This window comes from Rhamphochromis sp. 'chilingali' (assembly GCF_963969265.1).
Source record: "Rhamphochromis sp. 'chilingali' genome assembly, chromosome: 10".
NCBI lineage: Eukaryota > Metazoa > Chordata > Actinopteri > Cichliformes > Cichlidae > Rhamphochromis > Rhamphochromis sp. 'chilingali'.
This window is the reverse complement of record NC_137937.1, coordinates 11,381,985-11,401,050: the sequence shown is the minus strand read 5'-3', so window position 1 is coordinate 11,401,050 and position 19,066 is coordinate 11,381,985. Positions and strand designations below refer to the sequence as shown.

The 19,066-nt window shown below is 39.8% G+C and overlaps 1 protein-coding gene across 1 annotated transcript in view; it reads left to right on the top strand.

Annotated features, from left to right (window-relative positions):
* LOC308404397 (voltage-dependent N-type calcium channel subunit alpha-1B-like) overlaps positions 1-19,066 on the top strand; it is a 341,704-nt gene that overhangs the window by 85,972 nt on the left and 236,666 nt on the right. The window contains exons 8-9 of the mRNA XM_080894424.1: positions 18,135-18,250; positions 18,437-18,523. Of these exons, the coding sequence (XP_080750550.1) occupies positions 18,135-18,250; positions 18,437-18,523 (203 nt within the window). The remainder of the gene's footprint in view (positions 1-18,134; positions 18,251-18,436; positions 18,524-19,066) is intronic.

Here is a 19,066-nt window from a genome sequence, read left to right as displayed (position 1 = left end):
CAGGTCCACTGATGAATACAGCTGCATTCAGAGAGTTTACAGTATTTAATAATCCAGTAAAGTCCCGTTTCAGAACCTCCGACTGTTGTTTGGACACATCGTTTGACCCTGTATGCAGAACAATGTTTGTCACAGTTGGATATTCATCTGCAATTTGAAGAATTCTCTCCTTCAGGTTGTTGACCATATCGTTAGGAAAGCAGAGGACTTTAGTGTTCTTACCGCACATCCTTTGTACATCCTTTACGGCAGAGTCACCCACAATCAGAGTTTCAGGCCTAGCCTTTAGCTTTCCCTGTGGCCTTTCACTTTTCAACAGATTTTCAGACCTTATTTCGCTGCTTTTAGATGGATGGTTGTCCGATATAGATCCAGGGTCCTTTGATAGTGGAGCAAATCTGTTCTGCAGTTTCACATTCAGTTGTTTTGGAGGTTTGTTGTTAACCTTCCTATTCACGGTTGTCCAGTCCTGTTTCCTCCCGTATACAGGGGTAGAAGAGCTTCTCTGTCTCGTAGGAAGTGAAGGCCAGTCGGTTTCAGAGATTTCAGCTCGCTGTGCCCTGCCTGTGATACGTCCTCCCCCTTCCAGGAGACATGATTTATGTCTTGGTTTTGCACCAAGACAGTCTAAGGGGGGATTATCACTTGAGGATTTATAATAATGCACAGAGTCTACTTTCTTGGTCATGTTATCTGTGCTCCTTAGCTGTGTACTAGCTTGCTCATCGCCATTGTTTTGAATCAAAGGCAAGGTTGTTTCATTTCCACACAGTCCATTTACCTCCACGTTTACTTCTAAGCGATGAATTTTTGTCTCCAGTACTGCAATCTTCTGCAGGAGGCTGTGGTAGTCATCTGTGGAGAGGGAAGGCATCTTGTTGCTAGTTAGCCTAGCGGTTAGCACCTTTCCAGGCTATTGAGGCTGCTCGGTGCCCAGACGCTGTAATCAGGCTTCAGCTGTGTCTAGGCCACAGACACACGGAGCGCTGAGGACAAGGTAACCATAAAATGTTGCTGTTTCTGTTAAGAACACTCTAGTCCTAATGATCTACAAGTGTCCAGAAGTTATCGCAGGTAAGCTCACACGGAAAAAAGGGAAAAAATCAGCATAAAAATCAATAAAAATCAATATAAGAAGCAAAGCATTCAAGAGCAAAGAGATGAAGCGTCCACACTCACAAAGGGGAGGAGCAAAGATCTGAAGGGCACAATCTGAGCCTCAGAGAATGCAGGAGACCCCCAGTGGAAGTCAGATCAATTCATTCAGTATGGGCAAGCTGGGATGAGCTATGACTGCAGTCAAAGTTGAAGCTACAACTATCTATTTTAGAAACTCTTTCATATCTCTTTTAGAATCTCTTTCATATCTTCATTTTGTCTAACTTATACTTGTGGTATAACCAAGCTGACAGTATCTCTTTTCCAAATTAAAAAAAAAAGGCAAATTAGCTCCAACGGGATAGTTGGTTCTTTTTCCAAATTTTAAATAACCAGAATATCTTCACACTACCAAATTCCTTGGAATCATCTTTTCAACAATGTCCTCATCATGTAATCATCGGGCCAGGGAGTGCTGTTTTAATGGTGACTTGTGTGACAAAGGAATCTGCTGTGATGCGAATAATGTTAATATCTGCACTCTCTTACCTGTCTGTGAAAGTTGGTTTTGGCCATAAAACTGCTCCAGCAGGTGGACAGGTGGTTCACAGGGGGCAATGTAGGTATGTATGTATGTATTTTAGGAAGGTGTGAAAAAATGCTGTAAGCAAAGAATGCTTTCAAAAAATGAAAGTGGTAATCATTTGTTTTTGTCAATCAAAAACTGCAGTGAATGAACAAAAGCAAAATGTAAATCAAATTAATATTTTGTGTGACCACCCTTTACCTTCAAAACAGCATCAATTCTTCTAGGTACACTTCTACACAGTTTTTGAAGGAACTCAGCTGGTATGTTGTTCCAGACATCTTGGAGAACTAACCACAGATCTCTTGTGGATGTAGGTTTCTTCACATCCTTCTTTCTCTTCATATAATCCCAGACCCAGTCGATGATGTTGAGCTTAGGTCTCTGTTGGGGCCATACCATCACTTCCAGTACTTCTTGTTCTTCTTTACACTGAAGATAGTTCTTAATGACTTTGGCTGTATGTTTGGGGTTACTGTCCTGCTGCAGAATACATTTGGGGCCAGTAAACAATCATTTATATTTCTGAAAGTATTATAGTGATTATACTGTAAAACAAATATTTTGTTTTGTTGTGTTGTTTTTTTTTTTTAATGGAAGAACTGTGACTCGCTGACTCAGAGACTTATTCCCGTGAACAAAGCAAGACAATCAGAGATTGATGCAATTCAACTTGCAAGGGGAGCCTGTCGGATCAGGGTCTCGGCGCCGAAAGCGCCTCATCTGATCCCAGCCAACCCCAAAGTGTGTGCGTGTGTGTGTGTGTGTGTGTGTGTGTGTGTGTGTGTGACTTCCTACTGATCACAAACGGGTCATCTCCCCTTACCCCTGTATATGGCTCAACTCCTTTAACGATCCATCATATACAAGCATAGGTGAGCCTATAAAGGGCAGGAAGTAAACATCCCTTACTAAATATGGAAACCAGAACCTTACATAGAATGTGCTTGCAGTTAAACAACATAACCTCCCCCACCATCCAACAGGCAGGGACACATGGAAACAAAAGAATGTCTTTGACCATGCAGTTTAAAACAAGGTCCACAACTTTAAGTACAACAATGACAACGTTTATCACAATCACCCTAACACTTTCCATTCAAAACCAAACTCTGCACCAGTGAAGCCCTTTATGAAAAAAAAATATTTGAAAGTGCAAAACTTAAAACAAGAACTGGAAAAGACCAAAACTTCCTACCTGGAAATCGTAGCAAAGAAAAGCCAGGAGAACTCAATTTAAAAAACAGACTCCAACAAACAAACAAAGAGAAAATGGTACTGCATGGTTCTGCAAGAGACAGGGAAAACAAAAAAACAAAAAGAGTCCAATGTTACTGTAACAAACCCACAGCAGACCCCGGTGCACGTTCATGCTTTGCAGCATACTTTATTAATACTTTGACTGTTGCTGTACATCCACACCCAGAGCTGCAGCTCTCCCGCTGCCAGCTCAACATAACACACAACCAACAACCCCAAACACAGGACCCAGTACAATATTTAAGTCGGCGAGGCCTGATTGCGGATGCCATGCAGGGAAGGCGGACGCACCAGAGGGTCAGGCAAGTCCTGAGGAGTCAGCTGAATGGTAAGAACTAGAGATGGCACGATACCACTTTTGTTTGTCCAATACCGATATCATAAATTTGAATATCTGCCGAAACCGATATGACTCCCGTATTTTTTAATCAATAAAACTGTTTTTTAATATCTTGCTGCATTTTGTATAAGTTCATACTCAAGTTTTAAAAAACAAAACACTAAAGCTATTCTCTTATACCTGTATGCAAAAAATACACTGCACCCAAACTATTTCATAGTTCAGCAATACTGATCAATTTAATAAACCTACACCATCCTCCCTATTCTGGTATTTTAAAGAGTACTAAGTAGAAATATTAAATAGCCTAACTAATAGGGTTGCCCACTCCCAGCAAAAAAAATAGGGAACCACCCTCCGCCTTGTGATGCTTAATTGACGTAATTTTAAACTTTAATGCACGTGTTAAAAAAAATGCATGGAAATTAATTTTATTTCTACAATAATTAAATAGATTCAACATATTTCTTCAAATGAATTGCAGACTGCACAGATGATACCTTCCCAAAGGAAAAAGTTCTATAGCTTACTAGGGTATATATTAGACTTAATAGTTACTATATACAGTATGGACCATACATTTTTTCATCAGATTAAAACTTTGGGTGTAAGATTCGGATATTTATTAATTAAAAGCTAGACATTTTAAATGAGAATAAGAAAGAAAAATATTTCTTTGTATCCCCCTTTTCCCTGTTAATGCCCTATCGGCCCCCCTAGCAAAACTTTGCTAGACCCGCCCCTGCACAGTTACCAGCCATCAGCTACGTAGAAAAGGATCCTGGTGTACAAAGTAATATTAAATAAATTCTAACAAAAGCTTATTAATTTTAAACGTGCTGCTGTTGTTCAGCTGCTGCCTTCTTCTCTCTGGTGCAAAGTGGGCCAAAAACAAACAAGTCTCGTCAGTCCTGATTTCTCCCAGCTGTGCCCTCCTTCTGTGTCTCATTCCCTCGTTATCCCTCTGTGTATTTAGGCTCTGTGTTTCTCTTTGTCAGTGTCGTAGTCTCCCTCATAGCTGTGTGTGATTCTCCCCGTGGTTCCTGGTATACTTTATGTTTAGCTTTCCCAGTTTAGTTTAGTACTGTTTTTGTGTTTCACTTTATGCCAGCATTAAAGCTGTGTTTTGAGGTTACGTTTTGTCTCCGTGAGTTTGCGTTTGGGTACTCTCCTGCCTGCCACACAGCCGAAACATGACACCGATATGTAATATTGGATGGGTCCATCCCTAGTAAGAACAAGATCTGGGCTATAAACACCTACGCCCTGCCATGATCAGGAACTGTGCTGGGATAATAAGCTGGCCAAAGGAGGAGACAGAAGCCACTGACGTCGAGACCAGGAAGTTCCTGACCATGCATGGAGGGTTTCAACCCAAGTCCAACACCCTGAGGCTGTATGCTAAGCGTAAGGCAGGAGGCCAGGGACTAGTGATCGTCAGTACCACAGTCCAGGATGAGGCAACGAACATCCATAAATACATCAGTAAGATGGCCCCAACCAACCGCTCAGTGAATACCTCAGGCAGCAGAAACCCAAGAAAGAGGAGGAAGAGGAGGAGCCATCATGGAAAGGCAAGCTCATTGCTATATGCTTACTTACTCTGGATGGCAATACTTTGGCCTCTACTAACACTGTGAAAAGTGAAATGGTTTCTTGCATTTGTGAAATATCTCAAAAAATTTGAAACATCATGTCTCAGATGCAGCGAGGGTACTGTAGAAAGAGAGAACATATTTCTACCATATATAGCCTACTTCTGCTACAGACAGTTTTTCTTTTCCACTGTCACCAAGTGCTTGCTTAAAGGGTGTTGTCTAATTTTTGGGGTTGCCTCTGTGTTATTGTTGGCTTTTATCTTACAAGGTAAAGCACCTTGAGGTGACTCTATAAATAAAAATGAATTGAACTGAATTACCTGAAGTATACCTACAAAATGTATATCTGCATACATACTGTAGCAGCATTTCATGGACAGTCTGGTCTGTTTTTATGCATATGCAAATTTTTATTTTATATGTCCTCTTTTTACCAGAGAAGAAAATATTTGTTCTGCATGAGTTTAGAAGTTTAATATAGACTCTGTGTAATGCACAGAGAGACAGATATATAGAGACACATATAAAACCACAAAAATTAGATTTAGACATACCTGCACACACATATACAAACACACACACATAACCTCAGGAAGGTATGCAGACAGCCACTGCAATGCAGAATAGAGCTTCCCCCTCCACTGTGTGGGAGACACCAATCAACGCTGAATTGGGGTGGACTCACTCTGTTATTTCAGTAGTCTGTCTTTCTCTCTGTGTCTTTATAAGTCTCTCTGTCTACCTCCACCTTCTCTTTTTTGACCTCCCCTTCTCTGTTTCTTCTCCTGTGTTACGTCCCTCTGCAGCTTTTAATCGTCTCAGTGTTTTCAGCTGGTGCTAATTGGCCACACCTAGTCAGGTGTGGATAAAAGCATACCTGAGGCAAGCTTTCCGGCAGTGCACTAGTCTTTGCCTTGGTGGCACCAGCCATTTTAGCCAACCTGGTTTTCCATTTTAGGATGAAACCTCTTCTCACCCACACTCTGTTATTCATCTCCTTTTTTTTATGTTGCGGCTTTTGAGCCGGGTCGTAACATAAGTGGGGGCTCGTCCGGGATATTTGGACATTTTAGTGGAGACTGAATGTCAGTTTGTTTTGCTTTTAAGTGGGTGAGTGATGGTGGTCACTGTAATTGTGCAAACTCCCTTTAGTTAGTGTGTTTCAGCTGGGTGGCTGTGCTGCCCTTCCATCGAAGCACTTGTTTGTTGTTTTGCTTTATTGTTTTAGTTTATTGTGTTTGGTGGCTATCCTGGGTGGGGGTACGCTTCAGAGTTTGGTAGGAGACTATATCTCTGGTCTGCTGCCTGCTCTCGAGTTCGCGTTTAAAGTTGCCTCGAGCCTGGTACACCACTGAAGACTAGGGTAGGAAAAGTAAGGGTTTTGTTGTTTTTAGTGTTTTAGGCTGGGAGTTGCACATAGTAAATCAGTGGCATCATTCTTGATTATGGTCTGTAGTTGAGGCAGGTAGGCTGTTTTTAAGTTGGCATTGTGTGCACACCCTGTGTGTGCATATGTCAGTGTGGATGGATGCTAATGAGATCCTTGTGAGGTGAGTGTTTTGTGATGTGACCTTTAGTGTTGTGGGGAATATGGCTATTTTGTTGGATCACTTGTGAGTGTTGTTGGCCAGGTGATGGCAATAACACTGTGGGGTGCTGAGCCACCCTTGATGTGATCATTGTGTGGCCATAGCTCTCCATTTTGTGGTTGGTCACTAGTACGCTTGATTTACTGAACTTTTTGGATTAAAGTAACTTGTTGTGGTATAGGGCCTCTTGTATGTGACTGTTTGTGTGGTGGAGACAACAGATCACTTAGTTGTGATTATTTGTTGCTACTTTTGGTTTTGTGTTGTAGCAGATCAGGTAATCATTTTGGGTTTGACTGTTGTGCTCCTTTGTGTTGGTCACATGTTACTTTTTGTCTGTTCAGTGTGGCAACTTCAAATCCTCATGCCCATCCATGCTTAGAGATGCCAACTATAACGTGAACACTGTGCTTCTGTTAGCTTTAACTTTTATTCCAGGTTTGTGGGTCAAGGAACTGAAGGCTTCAGAGGGGCTTTTAATAAATTTAAGGGTCCTAGAGGAACCCTTTTAAGGGAGGAGGTGTTACGTCCCTCTGCAGCTTTTAATCGTCTCAGTGTTTTCAGCTGGTGCTAATTGGCCACACCTAGTCAGGTGTGGATAAAAGCATACCTGAGGCAAGCTTTCCGGCAGTGCACTAGTCTTTGCCTTGGTGGCACCAGCCATTTTAGCCAACCTGGTTTTCCATTTTAGGATGAAACCTCTTCTCACCCACACTCTGTTATTCATCTCCTTTTTTTTATGTTGCGGCTTTTGAGCCGGGTCGTAACATCCTGCATATCTCATTTTCCACTTAGCTTGTTTTTACAGAGATGAAGAAACTGAGGGGCAGAAGAGACAAATAAGTATTGTAACAAAAAATCAAAAAAGACGATACAAAGAAATGTTGCTATATTAAGAATAACATCTGTTTAGATTTATTACATTTACTTGATAGACTGTAATATAATAAATGACATTCCCTGACTCTTGGTTTTCTTTCATAGCCTATGGGCATATTTCTATACAAAGTACTTGGGTCAGACTTTCCTCAGAAGTCCAAAGCATAGTTTTCTCCTGAATACCATACCTCAGTGTCCCTCCTCTCCATTTAGTGTCAGCAGTCAGCGATTCCTCACTAATCATTAATATCAATAAACAAGACCACAACATAGATCCCAAAACTCCACATGAGGACAAAACAAGAAATAGTTGTTTTATGTTGTCTCCAGGTTGTGATAACTTAAGTAATATATCTGCTTTAGCATGTAAGCTGTCTTTCTTCTGGATAACATTAGTTAAAGTTAGTCCATTGACATTTGACCACTAACTTGTGAGTGGTTGCTGGAGATTGATAGTACTTGCTGGGGAAATGATTTCTGAAAATTACAGGTGACTGTGGCAATCTGCTCATGCTCATCCCAGATGAATGTGCCTGATCCCATCTGCCGGTGGATCACTGACTTCCTGACGGACAGGAAGCAGCATGTGAGGCTGGGAAAGAATGTCTCGGACTCTCGGACCATCAGCACCGGCTCCCCTCCGGGAGAAAGAACACAGCGTTCTTTCTCCTCTGCTCTTCTCCCTGTACACCAACTGCTGCACCTCCACCCACCAGTCTGTCAAGCTAATCAAGTTTGCAGATGACACCACCGTTATTGGGCTCATCTCGGACGGGGATGAGTCTGCCTACAGGAGGGAGGTTGAACGTCTGGTGTCCTGGTGCAGCCACAACAACCTGGTGCTGAATGCCCAGAAGACAGTGGAGATTACTGTGGACTTCAGGAAGCACACAGCCCCACTCCCCCCCCATCATCCTGACTGACACCCCCATCACCTCTGTGGACTCATTCCGCTTCCTGGGTACCACCATCACTCAGGACCTGAAGTGGGAGCCCACCATCACCTCCGTCATCAAGAAAGCCCAGCAGAGGATGTACTTCCTGAGGCAGCTGAAGAAATTCAACCTGCCAACACGGACGATGATGCAATTCTACACCGCAATCATCGAGTCCATCCTCACCTCCTCCATCACCGTGTGGTACGCTGGAGCCACTATCAGGGACAAACAGAGACTGCAGCGTGTTGTGCGCTCTGCTGAGAAGGTGATTGGCTGTAGACTCCCATCTCTGCAGGACCTGTACACCTCCAGGACACTGCGGCGTGCAGCTCGGATCTCAGCTGACCCTTCTCACCCTGGATACAGTCTGTTTGACCTGCTCCCCTCAGGCAGGAGGCTCCGGTCCATTTGCACCAGAACCTCTCGCCATAAGAACAGTTTCTTCCCCTCTGCTGTTGGACACATGAACAATAAACGTACGACTGTCCCCGCCACTAACTCATGACCCTACGCTGTGTTCACTGCATCATTCCATGTTTTGGCACTGATCACCACCTGCACTCATGTATATATCTTTCTACGTAGCACTTTTAATTCTTATTCTTACTCTTATTTTTTCATGTCTATTTAAGCGCAATTTATGACAGCATGTTTGCACTGAAGCACCGCAGCAATTTCCTAATGTTGTAAACCTGCTCAACATTTGGCAATAAAACCCATTCTGATTCTAAAGCAATCACTCCCAAGTTTATTGTTATGGCACTTTCAACTGATTTTACCCAACAACAGCCAGGAACGTCCAGAAATCACTTCCAATCAGTTGTGAAATAGACATTTTCCTGTATCCCCTGGTATCACGTCAAGTGTGGCAGACAACTCTTGAGTGATGCACTTTCAAGGTACTCACTTATGTATAATGTCATACAATACTAATTTTAGTCATCAGCAGTGTTGGTCAAGTTACTTGAAAAAAGTAATCAGTAACTAATTACTGATTACTTTTCCAAAAAAGTAATCCCGTTACTTTACTGATTACTTATTTTCAAAAATAATTAATTACTTAGTTACTTAGTTACTTTTTAAAAACACGATTTACAACCTGAATAGGTGATAAAGCGATAGATCTTTCAGCCCAGTTCTACTTTTTCTGCATACTCGATCATACAAAATGTAATCAAATGGAAAAGTCCCTTTTTAAAACTTGCTTTATTCGTTTAATCTTTTAACTTTATGCATCAAGCAAAAATTTGATTATATGCAACATTCTCTGACTGGAAGAAATTTGTTTAATATTTAAACCTATTTTCTGCACATTCCAGCACATAATGTTTTTTTTGTGTGTGTTTACACTCACTCTTTCAAATAGATGCAAGTAAAACACAGCAGAAAATAAATAAAGTCAAAGACTAGCGGTCCTGTTGCTCTAGAATAGAATAGCCTTTATTGTCATTGTACAGAGTACAACGAAATTGGAGTGCCACTCCCTTGGTGCAAGTTTCAATAATAAATATAAATGTAAAATATAAAAAGTACAAAAAAAACAATCGTAAGTACTCAAACAATAGTATGTACAATATATACAGGATAGCAGCATTAATATAATGACAGTATGAATAGCAGCATAATATAATGACAGTGACGGTATGGAATAGTTTCAATTGTTTTTGTGCTTATTTACTACGGTGATTTTCACCAGTAAAGCAGGAGTAGGGTAGGCGGAGGTTTACCCTGGTGCAGGTGTGCCGCAGTGGTCAGTGGATGAATCCGTGAGTTTCTCTGTGAATTTCCCATTATGTCTTAGCGCACTCGGTGCTTGCTTGGAAGTTTAGGGGTATATTTTCGCTGTAAAAAGAAGTTTTCTTCCCACGCACAATGGACACTAATGTTTTTTTGTCACTTTTTATGGAATCAAACTCAAAATAAGGTCAGTACTTCTACACTTTAAACGCTGCATATATTATCACATTGTTGATCTGCACACAGCTGTTATTACGAACGTCGCACTTGCTTACGTCACTGTCATGAGACATTCTCGCAAAAAAATCACAGGCCCTTTCTCAATTCTCAAGTACGCGAGTACGTACTCGCGTTCTCGGCGAGAACGCACGGGAGTACGGACTTGCCTAGAACGCGAGTATGGACTCATGTACTTGATGATGTCACAGGCAATGTTCCCTCTAATTTTTCACGTGTCTGAGCGAAACACACAAACTCCCTGAGCGGTCCCTTGGACCACTGTGAGCGAGAGCAGACGTGTGCACTGTGGTCATGCCAGCATCGAATCCATCCAAGTTACATGGTTTATTAAAATAATCAAATTACAGCATTTACATTTATGTTAGAATACTTTTAATTAACTGCTTTGGCCCACTTACAATGAAAATTAAAAAAAAAAAAAAATCTAGTCCTGTGTAGTATGTTAACACCATTGGAAGTAAAAAATAACTTGAACTCCAATTTCGAAAACACAACTTACTACTTTTTTTTTCTTTTTTTTTCTTTTTTATAAAGCTCTGACTTGTATTATGAGTCTGTGGTCTGGGAGAGAGTCTGTGAATCTGTCTGCAAAATATAGTATATAATGACCAATGCTGGGCAGTTAATTATATAGTTCTTCAAAAAAGTAACTCAGTTTGGCAAACAACAAAGTTTTTTACAGCTATTTTTTTTTTAACGCAGGCAAGGCGTTTTTAAATAAACATTTCAAACTATTTAGAGAACAATCAGCTGTTCTGCATCAAATTTGATGCCACACAAATTATTTGTGCCACTCCAAAAATAATTTCTGTCCACTATGAGATAAAGGAGAACAACAGCCTGATACCTGCAGGCCTGACAACAGGAGATGTATCACTGCTGTAACACCTATAACATTCAGCAGTCGCCTCATTGTTCTGACACACACAACAAAACTATTGACTACACTACACACTAACTACACAATATTTGCGCTAAACGTCTCAAATCTCTCACATCTCAAAACACCACCTCACTCCTAAAACTTCCCCCCGTTTCTTAACAACTAGATGCCACATTGCCATATCATTTTTTGATTGGTCGACATGGTACTTTTTTGGACCAATAGGAAAGGGAGACGGGGGTGGAGTTTGTTTTTGCTCACAGGCTTTGAAGCCTTTTTTCTTATAAAACGCCGTTTTTACCGTTTCTTCCCGCAGTAAATATAAACAACGACAGTATTCAGGAAGGAAACCAAACATTGCAGATATTTTTATCATAACTCTGGTTTTACGTGGCCTATAAACACAATTTAAAAACTGGTATAAAGTCCACACTTTTCCCGTCAGTTGTTCTGTCTGTCCTGCTCACATCTCCAATGGTTGTACACGTTGTCATTAACGTGGCTTCAGTCCACATCAGCCACGCCGCTTTGCTAGCTAAAACACCGGTGTCGACACGTAAGGACGCTGTCATAGCCTGTCAATGCCGTTGATTCGCTGCGTATATACGCATCGGTTAAACTATGGGATAAGGTGGCATCGTTCTAATCCCATACGGGAGCAGCCAGTCACTTACTGACTAACATTACAAAACAGAATTGTTAAAGTTTTAATTTTAATTTCAATTCAGGTTAGATTTTTTTTTGTGCGCAATGCAGATTTTCTGTGCGCAGAGACCGTGCCAGCAATGCGGAATTGCGCACGTGCGCAGCTTAGAGGGAACATTGGTCACAGGTCCGGAGTTTTTACTGCGGTCCCCTCTTAATTTAACTGTGAGTAATATGTAATGAAGCTTAACTTTAATCACAGCCAAACCGGTTTACTCAGGAACAAATAAAACACTGAAATAAACCAAACATTAACATTTAGAAGTGATCTAAGTGACTTATATATCATGTTTAACCTCAGTAGTGAAATCTCTATTAATAAAAATAGTGTACATGTACATACATGTACATACCTTAATAAAAACAAGCAGGTGAGATGTTAGAACGCTTTTATTTTTGTTTTAGTGGACACTCAATACAATAGACAGCTACTGGGGTTTGGGGTTTGTTTAACCTGAGTAGCGAAAGACCGCGGGGGGGTTGAAAACGATGTGCCGGGAGTCCAGCTGTAATAATCCTCCACCTCGCTGTCTGCTGTGGAGCTGGCGGGTCACAGACGTCTGCGAAAACGTCAGAGCGCGTTTCGAAATATATGATATCTCGATAAATCGAGCAGATATTTGAAGTTTACACAGCTACATTCTCGCTTGAAAATAACTAATAATTTTGTGACCCAGAAGGAGTAATATTTAAAAGTTTTTAGCCCCGCTCGTCCGCCATTGCCGCGTTTGAGTTTTGGACAAAATGCATTCTGGGATATTAAGCTGTACCAAGTCCCCACAAGTCAACACCGATGCATGCTCGATAAAACGGGCGGAGCGAGAACACATCCGGGACTTTTTCGCGTTCTCGACTTGATGCGTACTTCGAATTTCAACAGTACTTGGTCTCCGACTGATGCCGTATCACGAGTACACGAGAACGCAAGTACGCATAAGTACGCATATTGAGAAAGGCCCACGGTTTTAGTAACGCAGTAACGCAGCATTCCTATAGGAAAGTAATGGTAATCTAATTACCGTTTTTGCAATAGTAATCCCCTACTTTACTTGTTACTTGAAAAAAGTAATCGGATTACAGTAACGCGTTACTGCCCATCTCTGGTCATCAGTAATGTAATTGCTAAATATGTTGTTACATATAATAATAGCCAGCATGCCAGCAGTTAGCCTAGTGAATGTAACAAAGATAGATGACATATATCTGGCATTGGTTGCTTAATTTGGTTGAATCAAACATGTTTATATGTGTAAATCCTGTAATAACAAGTGCCTTATAATGCCTATTAAAAGCATACCTGGTAATACATGATTCACAATAATATGTTTTTTTGCAACATGTAACATATAAATGTGTTTTAATTTAAAAGCAGTTTTGGCCATCTGCAGGACAGACATTCCCATTTTTGTCATCCAAGAATTTGAATTATTTTATGTTTACATGATTTGATTAAAACTACATCATAAATCATGACATTTTTCCTCATGCTGATGCACTTAATTGTTATATTGTCATTTGGCATCATTGGTAGGCACTTATGAGTCTCATTCTGTCCTACCTGAAAGTCAGAGGATTGCTCAAAAACAGTGAAGAAAAACTAGTATGTAGAAAATAATTTATTTTGAAATATTTATACTTTTCCATCAAAATATAACAATAAATTTTAAGTTGTGATTGTTGATTAATATACAATATTCAAAGACAAAAAACTAAATGAACAATTGCAGCATTCTTTGACTAAACTTAAAAATGTCAAGAATGTTGGTAAAGTTTTTTTTTACACTTGCTGTTAAAGACTTATCCTTGAATATGTACCTTATATTTGCATACCAGTGGCATTTGGTGACTTAAAAAACGATGTTAAGTATATAACAATATAAATGAGAACAGTTTAAAAGTTACTATTATTTTAATTAAAATAAAAATTAATTTAAATTAATGTAGCAAGAGAACTTAATTGAATAAAATTCTTCAATTAAATGTTATTTATATAGCACACAACAACAGTTGCCTCACCTCAGTGCGCTTTATAATGAAAGTGTCTACAATAATAAAGAGAAAACCCCAACAATCATTAGTAGAGCACTATGAGGAAAAAGTCTCTTTAGCAGGAAGAAACCTCCAGCAGAACCAGGCTCAGGAAGGGGCAGCCATCTGCTGCAACAAGTTGGGGATGAGTCTATGAAGACATGACAAAGACATGCTGTGGAACTCAGCCAGAGATTAATAATAACTAATAATTAAATGCAGAGAATTGTATAAACACACAGTGGTGTTTTTGTGTAGCTTAATCTGCGTAGCAATTTAATACAAAACTTATTAATAACGTTTTATTTTGTAGTGTAATCTCCACATGCTTCCAAGCACACTCTCTGTGTATTCACTGCCTAATTTATAGTTACAGCAGAAGGTAACATAGGCCCACTAGCTGTCCCCTGGCAGACTGTGCCATGCAGCCAGAGAAAAGGGTGGTTGGGTGATGGTAAGGACGAAGTATAGTCTTAAACAGAAGCCCCTGGTCCACGACAAAGCTGTTCATGTGTCTAACTGCTTTCCCCCACTCGGCAACACAGCCGCCGAGGATCAAACTCTGGTAATTAGTGATTCTGTTCTGAGACATGAGAAGCAAGAGACACCAGTAACCATAGTCAGTTGTCTTCCAGGGGCCAGAGCAGGCGACATTGAGGGAAACTGCTGGCTAAGGCTAAATGTAAATTCAATAAAATTAATCACATTGGCAGTTATGACACCCGTTTACAATTGGAGGTCACTAAAATTAATATTGAATTAATATTTGCCAAAGCAATTTTGGACTCTGCGGTTTTCTCTTGTATGTGAGGAGCATGATTTTGAATTAAATTCTGGATTTAACAGGGAACCAATGAAGGGAAGCCAATATAGGAGAAATACACTCTCTTTCTAGTCCCTGTCAGTACTCGACAAGACCGCAATGATGCATTGAGTATTTCTTCTTCAGTCACCTTTCTCACTTAATAGACCTATCTGCATTGAATCACACTTGGTTATTAATCTCTGGCTGTCTTCCACAGCATGTTTTGTATCCGTATTCCTTCTCTCTCTCCAACCAGTCATGGCAGATGGCCCTGCACCTCCCCGAGTATGGTTTTGCTGGAGTTTTCTTCCTGTTAAAAGGGAATTTCTCCTCCCCACTGTCACCAAAGTGATTGCTCATAGGGGATCATATGAGCATATGGGATTTTTTCTGTGTGTATTATTGTATGGTCTACCTTACAATATAAAGTGCATTGAGGTGACTCTTGTTGTGATTTGGCGCTGTATAAATAAAATTGAATTGAATTGAAGTCTAACTATAGTTAGACTACTTTACCAATTTGAAATTGTTGGTTAAACCTGCACTTATTCAATTTGCCTGTTATATTCAAAAGGACATAACACGAGTTCCACTGCCTATGATTAAAATTTTCATATTAATGTGGTAAATAGGTGATTAAAAGTTTCTTACATCACACATTGTCTAAGGAGCTTAGAAAGAAAAGCGTCTGGACTTCTTTAAGTTCAAGCAACCTAAAGAAGTCCAGATGCTTTTCTTTCCAAGCTCCTTAGACTACAATGACCTGGATGAATGAGAACCTTTACAGACTTACATCACACATCTTGGTCAGTGTATAACTAGGCAGTTTAAATCTATATCATCATTTACTAGTAGACTTACATAATTAACATTAATTATATATCTGAAAAACAAGATGTTTAACTTTTACTTTTAAAAATACATTTAGTGGAATACACCGTGAGTGACCTTTTAGATGCACCACTGCATGTGGCAAGTATATAAGGGAAAGAAAGGCGTTTGGCTGCTGTCAGTCTGGCGCAAAGCTTACAGGACAAATTTAAAGATAGTGACAAAGTCAGCTAGCAGTTTGTTTTTATGCAGGCAGATTTAGTTTCAGCTTGGATTTAATTTAGTTGTTCTGCCACTGTGGAAAACAAAGCAGTGGTGGATGGGAGCACTTTTCTTCACATTTAAGCTTTTTGGACCCATATCTGCAAGGGCTTAAGGGGAGGGGACATGAGGGCAACAGCACAAGCCATATGTAGCACTGGTGGTGAAATACTGGTAGTGGGCATGTAAGGCCTGTTAGCACTACTTCTTGCCTTCTTTGTATGTAGTATAGGCAGTATAGTTACCTTTAACAACAATACCAGAACAGAAGGGAAATATGGGCCAGATCAGACAGATTCTAGATTCGTAGGAGCCAAGGGTGTCTGACAAGAACGCTCTAAAAGTCCTGCCTCCACACCATTTATCCACATATTAATTAAACTTATGTTTTGTTTACATGCTTTGTATCAGTATTTATTATATTTAATTGCTTTTTATCAATATTTATTCCCATTGTGAAATGAGTATTTTAATCAAAAGTATATCAATATTTATGCTTTTAATCCCGTTTTTAACACTGGGTTACACATACATAAGCTGAGTCTCCAAAGAACAACTGTGTGTTAAATACATTTATTTTACAATTTTACAAACAGCTAATTACAACTACCTACCTACTACAACTCCACTCTTCCAGGAAAGAAAAGAAAACACTAAACTGTAGAGTGAATTAAAAAAACAGACATGGTGCAACAGTTCTCTGAACTCTGACGAAATTAAGGACGTTAGTCTGAGGAGGTGCGTTGACAGCCAATAATTGCTCTTTCAACACTTTGAGGGGCCTTCGCACATTATGTGCAAACACTAAATACTACACACTAAAATCGTGATATTCCTGCTTCGCCTTGCAATCAGCACACACCAGGAAAGGCAGACCTTCATCCCAGTCTCTCTCAGAGTCAAGGCAGTTTTATGCAACCTCTCTAGTGCACCTTGTGGTTGGGGATGCTATGGGCTAGAGAGGACATGCACACTACATAAAGATTGGATGCCTGCCTGAACACTTTTGATTGAAAATTTCCCTACGTTACCTCTTTGCTGCCTCCTGTGTGTCTCGATGAGAAGGTGTAGGTCTACCAGTGATGATAATCTTTATTGATGTTTTCTTATCAGTTATTTTGTTAAGATAAATAAAATCCACTTGCTCTAGAGCTACTTAGATTTACACACTGTCATAAATGCATTTTACAGTTCACAGACAGCAGTTTTTAGTTCCAGATGTGAGTGAAACAGTTTCGAGTCATGCTATCATCAGTGTCTTTTTGCTTTTTTCCATGACATTAAGAATTCTCTCCTTTTCCTTCTTTCTCCTTCATATGCTTCTCTTTTCTTTTAATGTGAGTATGCTGACTGTACAAATAATGAATTGACAGCCACCCTACTTGACAGGTAGCACAGTGGCCCAGAGCCCTGTACCCTGTTTCTTGTCATTAGTTTGACCTTTAGCACCCACTAAACATTGCTGCAAACCAAATGTACCCACTCCCCACTGGTACTCCTCACAGCAGGAGTCTGCAAGAAAGAACAAAATGCCATACCTCAAAAACTACTCAGGTGCTTCAGGAACACCACAAAGGTATTTACTTGACCTCCAGTCTCCCTAGAATCCAATAAGACCTTAGTCCAACAAACTCAAATAATCCACTGCCATTGTTGCAAATAAATCTTTTATCTTGAAACAGGACAACAGAAAACTAACATTTACTGTGTAAGAGGTTTTCCAGCTGCTTGTGGTCAAAGAATTTGGCAATAATTTCTTGCTATCATCAGTCACCAGCAGTATTTCAGTATTTAAGGACTGGCTGGAAACTTCAGTTCCGTGTAAAATTTAAAGTGGGTTTTTTAAAACCCCATCATTGTGGTATGCTACTATCATCAGCTATACTATCACAAATACAAACAAATATATTGTTCACAGTGCAGGGTATTTAATGGAACCCATTCTATCTGAAAGCACGAGTATGTCCAATGTGCATGTTATTTTTAGCTTATCTTTTTTCTGTCTTGGCCCATGAGGAGAAGATGAAGTCACTGGTTTTAAATTGCAAATATTTTCTAAAACTGGCCAAGTCAAACATCATCAGACTGTGACTTGAGATAATCTCATTTCAATTAGTAAAAGAAAGAACAGTGTGTTTTACCGTTGTGACAGATAGTATTTGGTTGTCTCAGTATAAGACCATTTTTCAGTTTAGTGTGAGGGTTAGACAGGGACTTTGCCTTACCTGCTGGAAGACCGCCGTCTGTGTACCCATCAACAGCTGAATGCTCCAGGGTCTATGTTGACTTGTCAGTTTTAATAACTTTTCTTTGTGTGTGTGTGTGTGCATGTGTGTGTATTTGTGTTTTTTTTCAGGGAATTTGCGAAGGAGAGAGAGCGTGTGGAGAAGAGGCAAGAATTCTTGAAGCTTCGCCGACAACAGCAAATAGAGAGAGAGTTAACTGGGTACCTGGAGTGGATCTGCAAAGCGGGTCAGAAACACAATCATATCTTTACACTGCAGGTGTAAATTTAGTTTTTTATATATATATTATTTATATATATATTTATATATATAGTTATATACTGATTTTTACCGTTGGATTTCAATAACAGCTTTGCTTTACTTGATGTTAGCACTATTATGACATAATTGTTTATCATAATTTGTGTTGCAGAAGAAGTGATGCTGGCTGAGGAAGACAAGAACGCAGAAGAGAAATCTTTGGATGGAGCATGGTACAAACGAAAACACAACAACTCTGGTGAGGATTGGTATCTTCAGAATCAGTTTTCAACATTGAAAACATTTACATTTAGAACAACATGCAACCATCATTAAGAAGTTAAATATAAAAAGTGAGCTGAAATCTAAAAATCTTTGGATGCACATTATAAGACTTACAGGTCCCATATTTTTTAGGTTTTAAAAAAAAACTATTTACGTTTATTATAGCTTTGTGTGTGGCTATGTGGCTGTGCATACATGTGCCTGTGTATGTTTACATGTGTGCTCATAGACCAGACTAGCTCTCATCTGCAACTCACCCAGGATTACAATTAACCTTTATTATGGTTATAAAGGTGGAAGGCCAATGAGATCAAAATGCAGGAGAGAGAAGGAGGCTCACTGAAGTTAGCATTGTAATATGAGTGCCCTTCATGCAGCTGTGACTCACTTTTCTGTCATTTGAATACCGTCCTGTTTTTTACTCTTCCTTTTTAAGAAATTCTCAATAGCAAACTTGAACTGTGTTATTTTACAGAACGCCAACAGCAGTAGAGCAAATTTGGGTGTTATGTCAGCA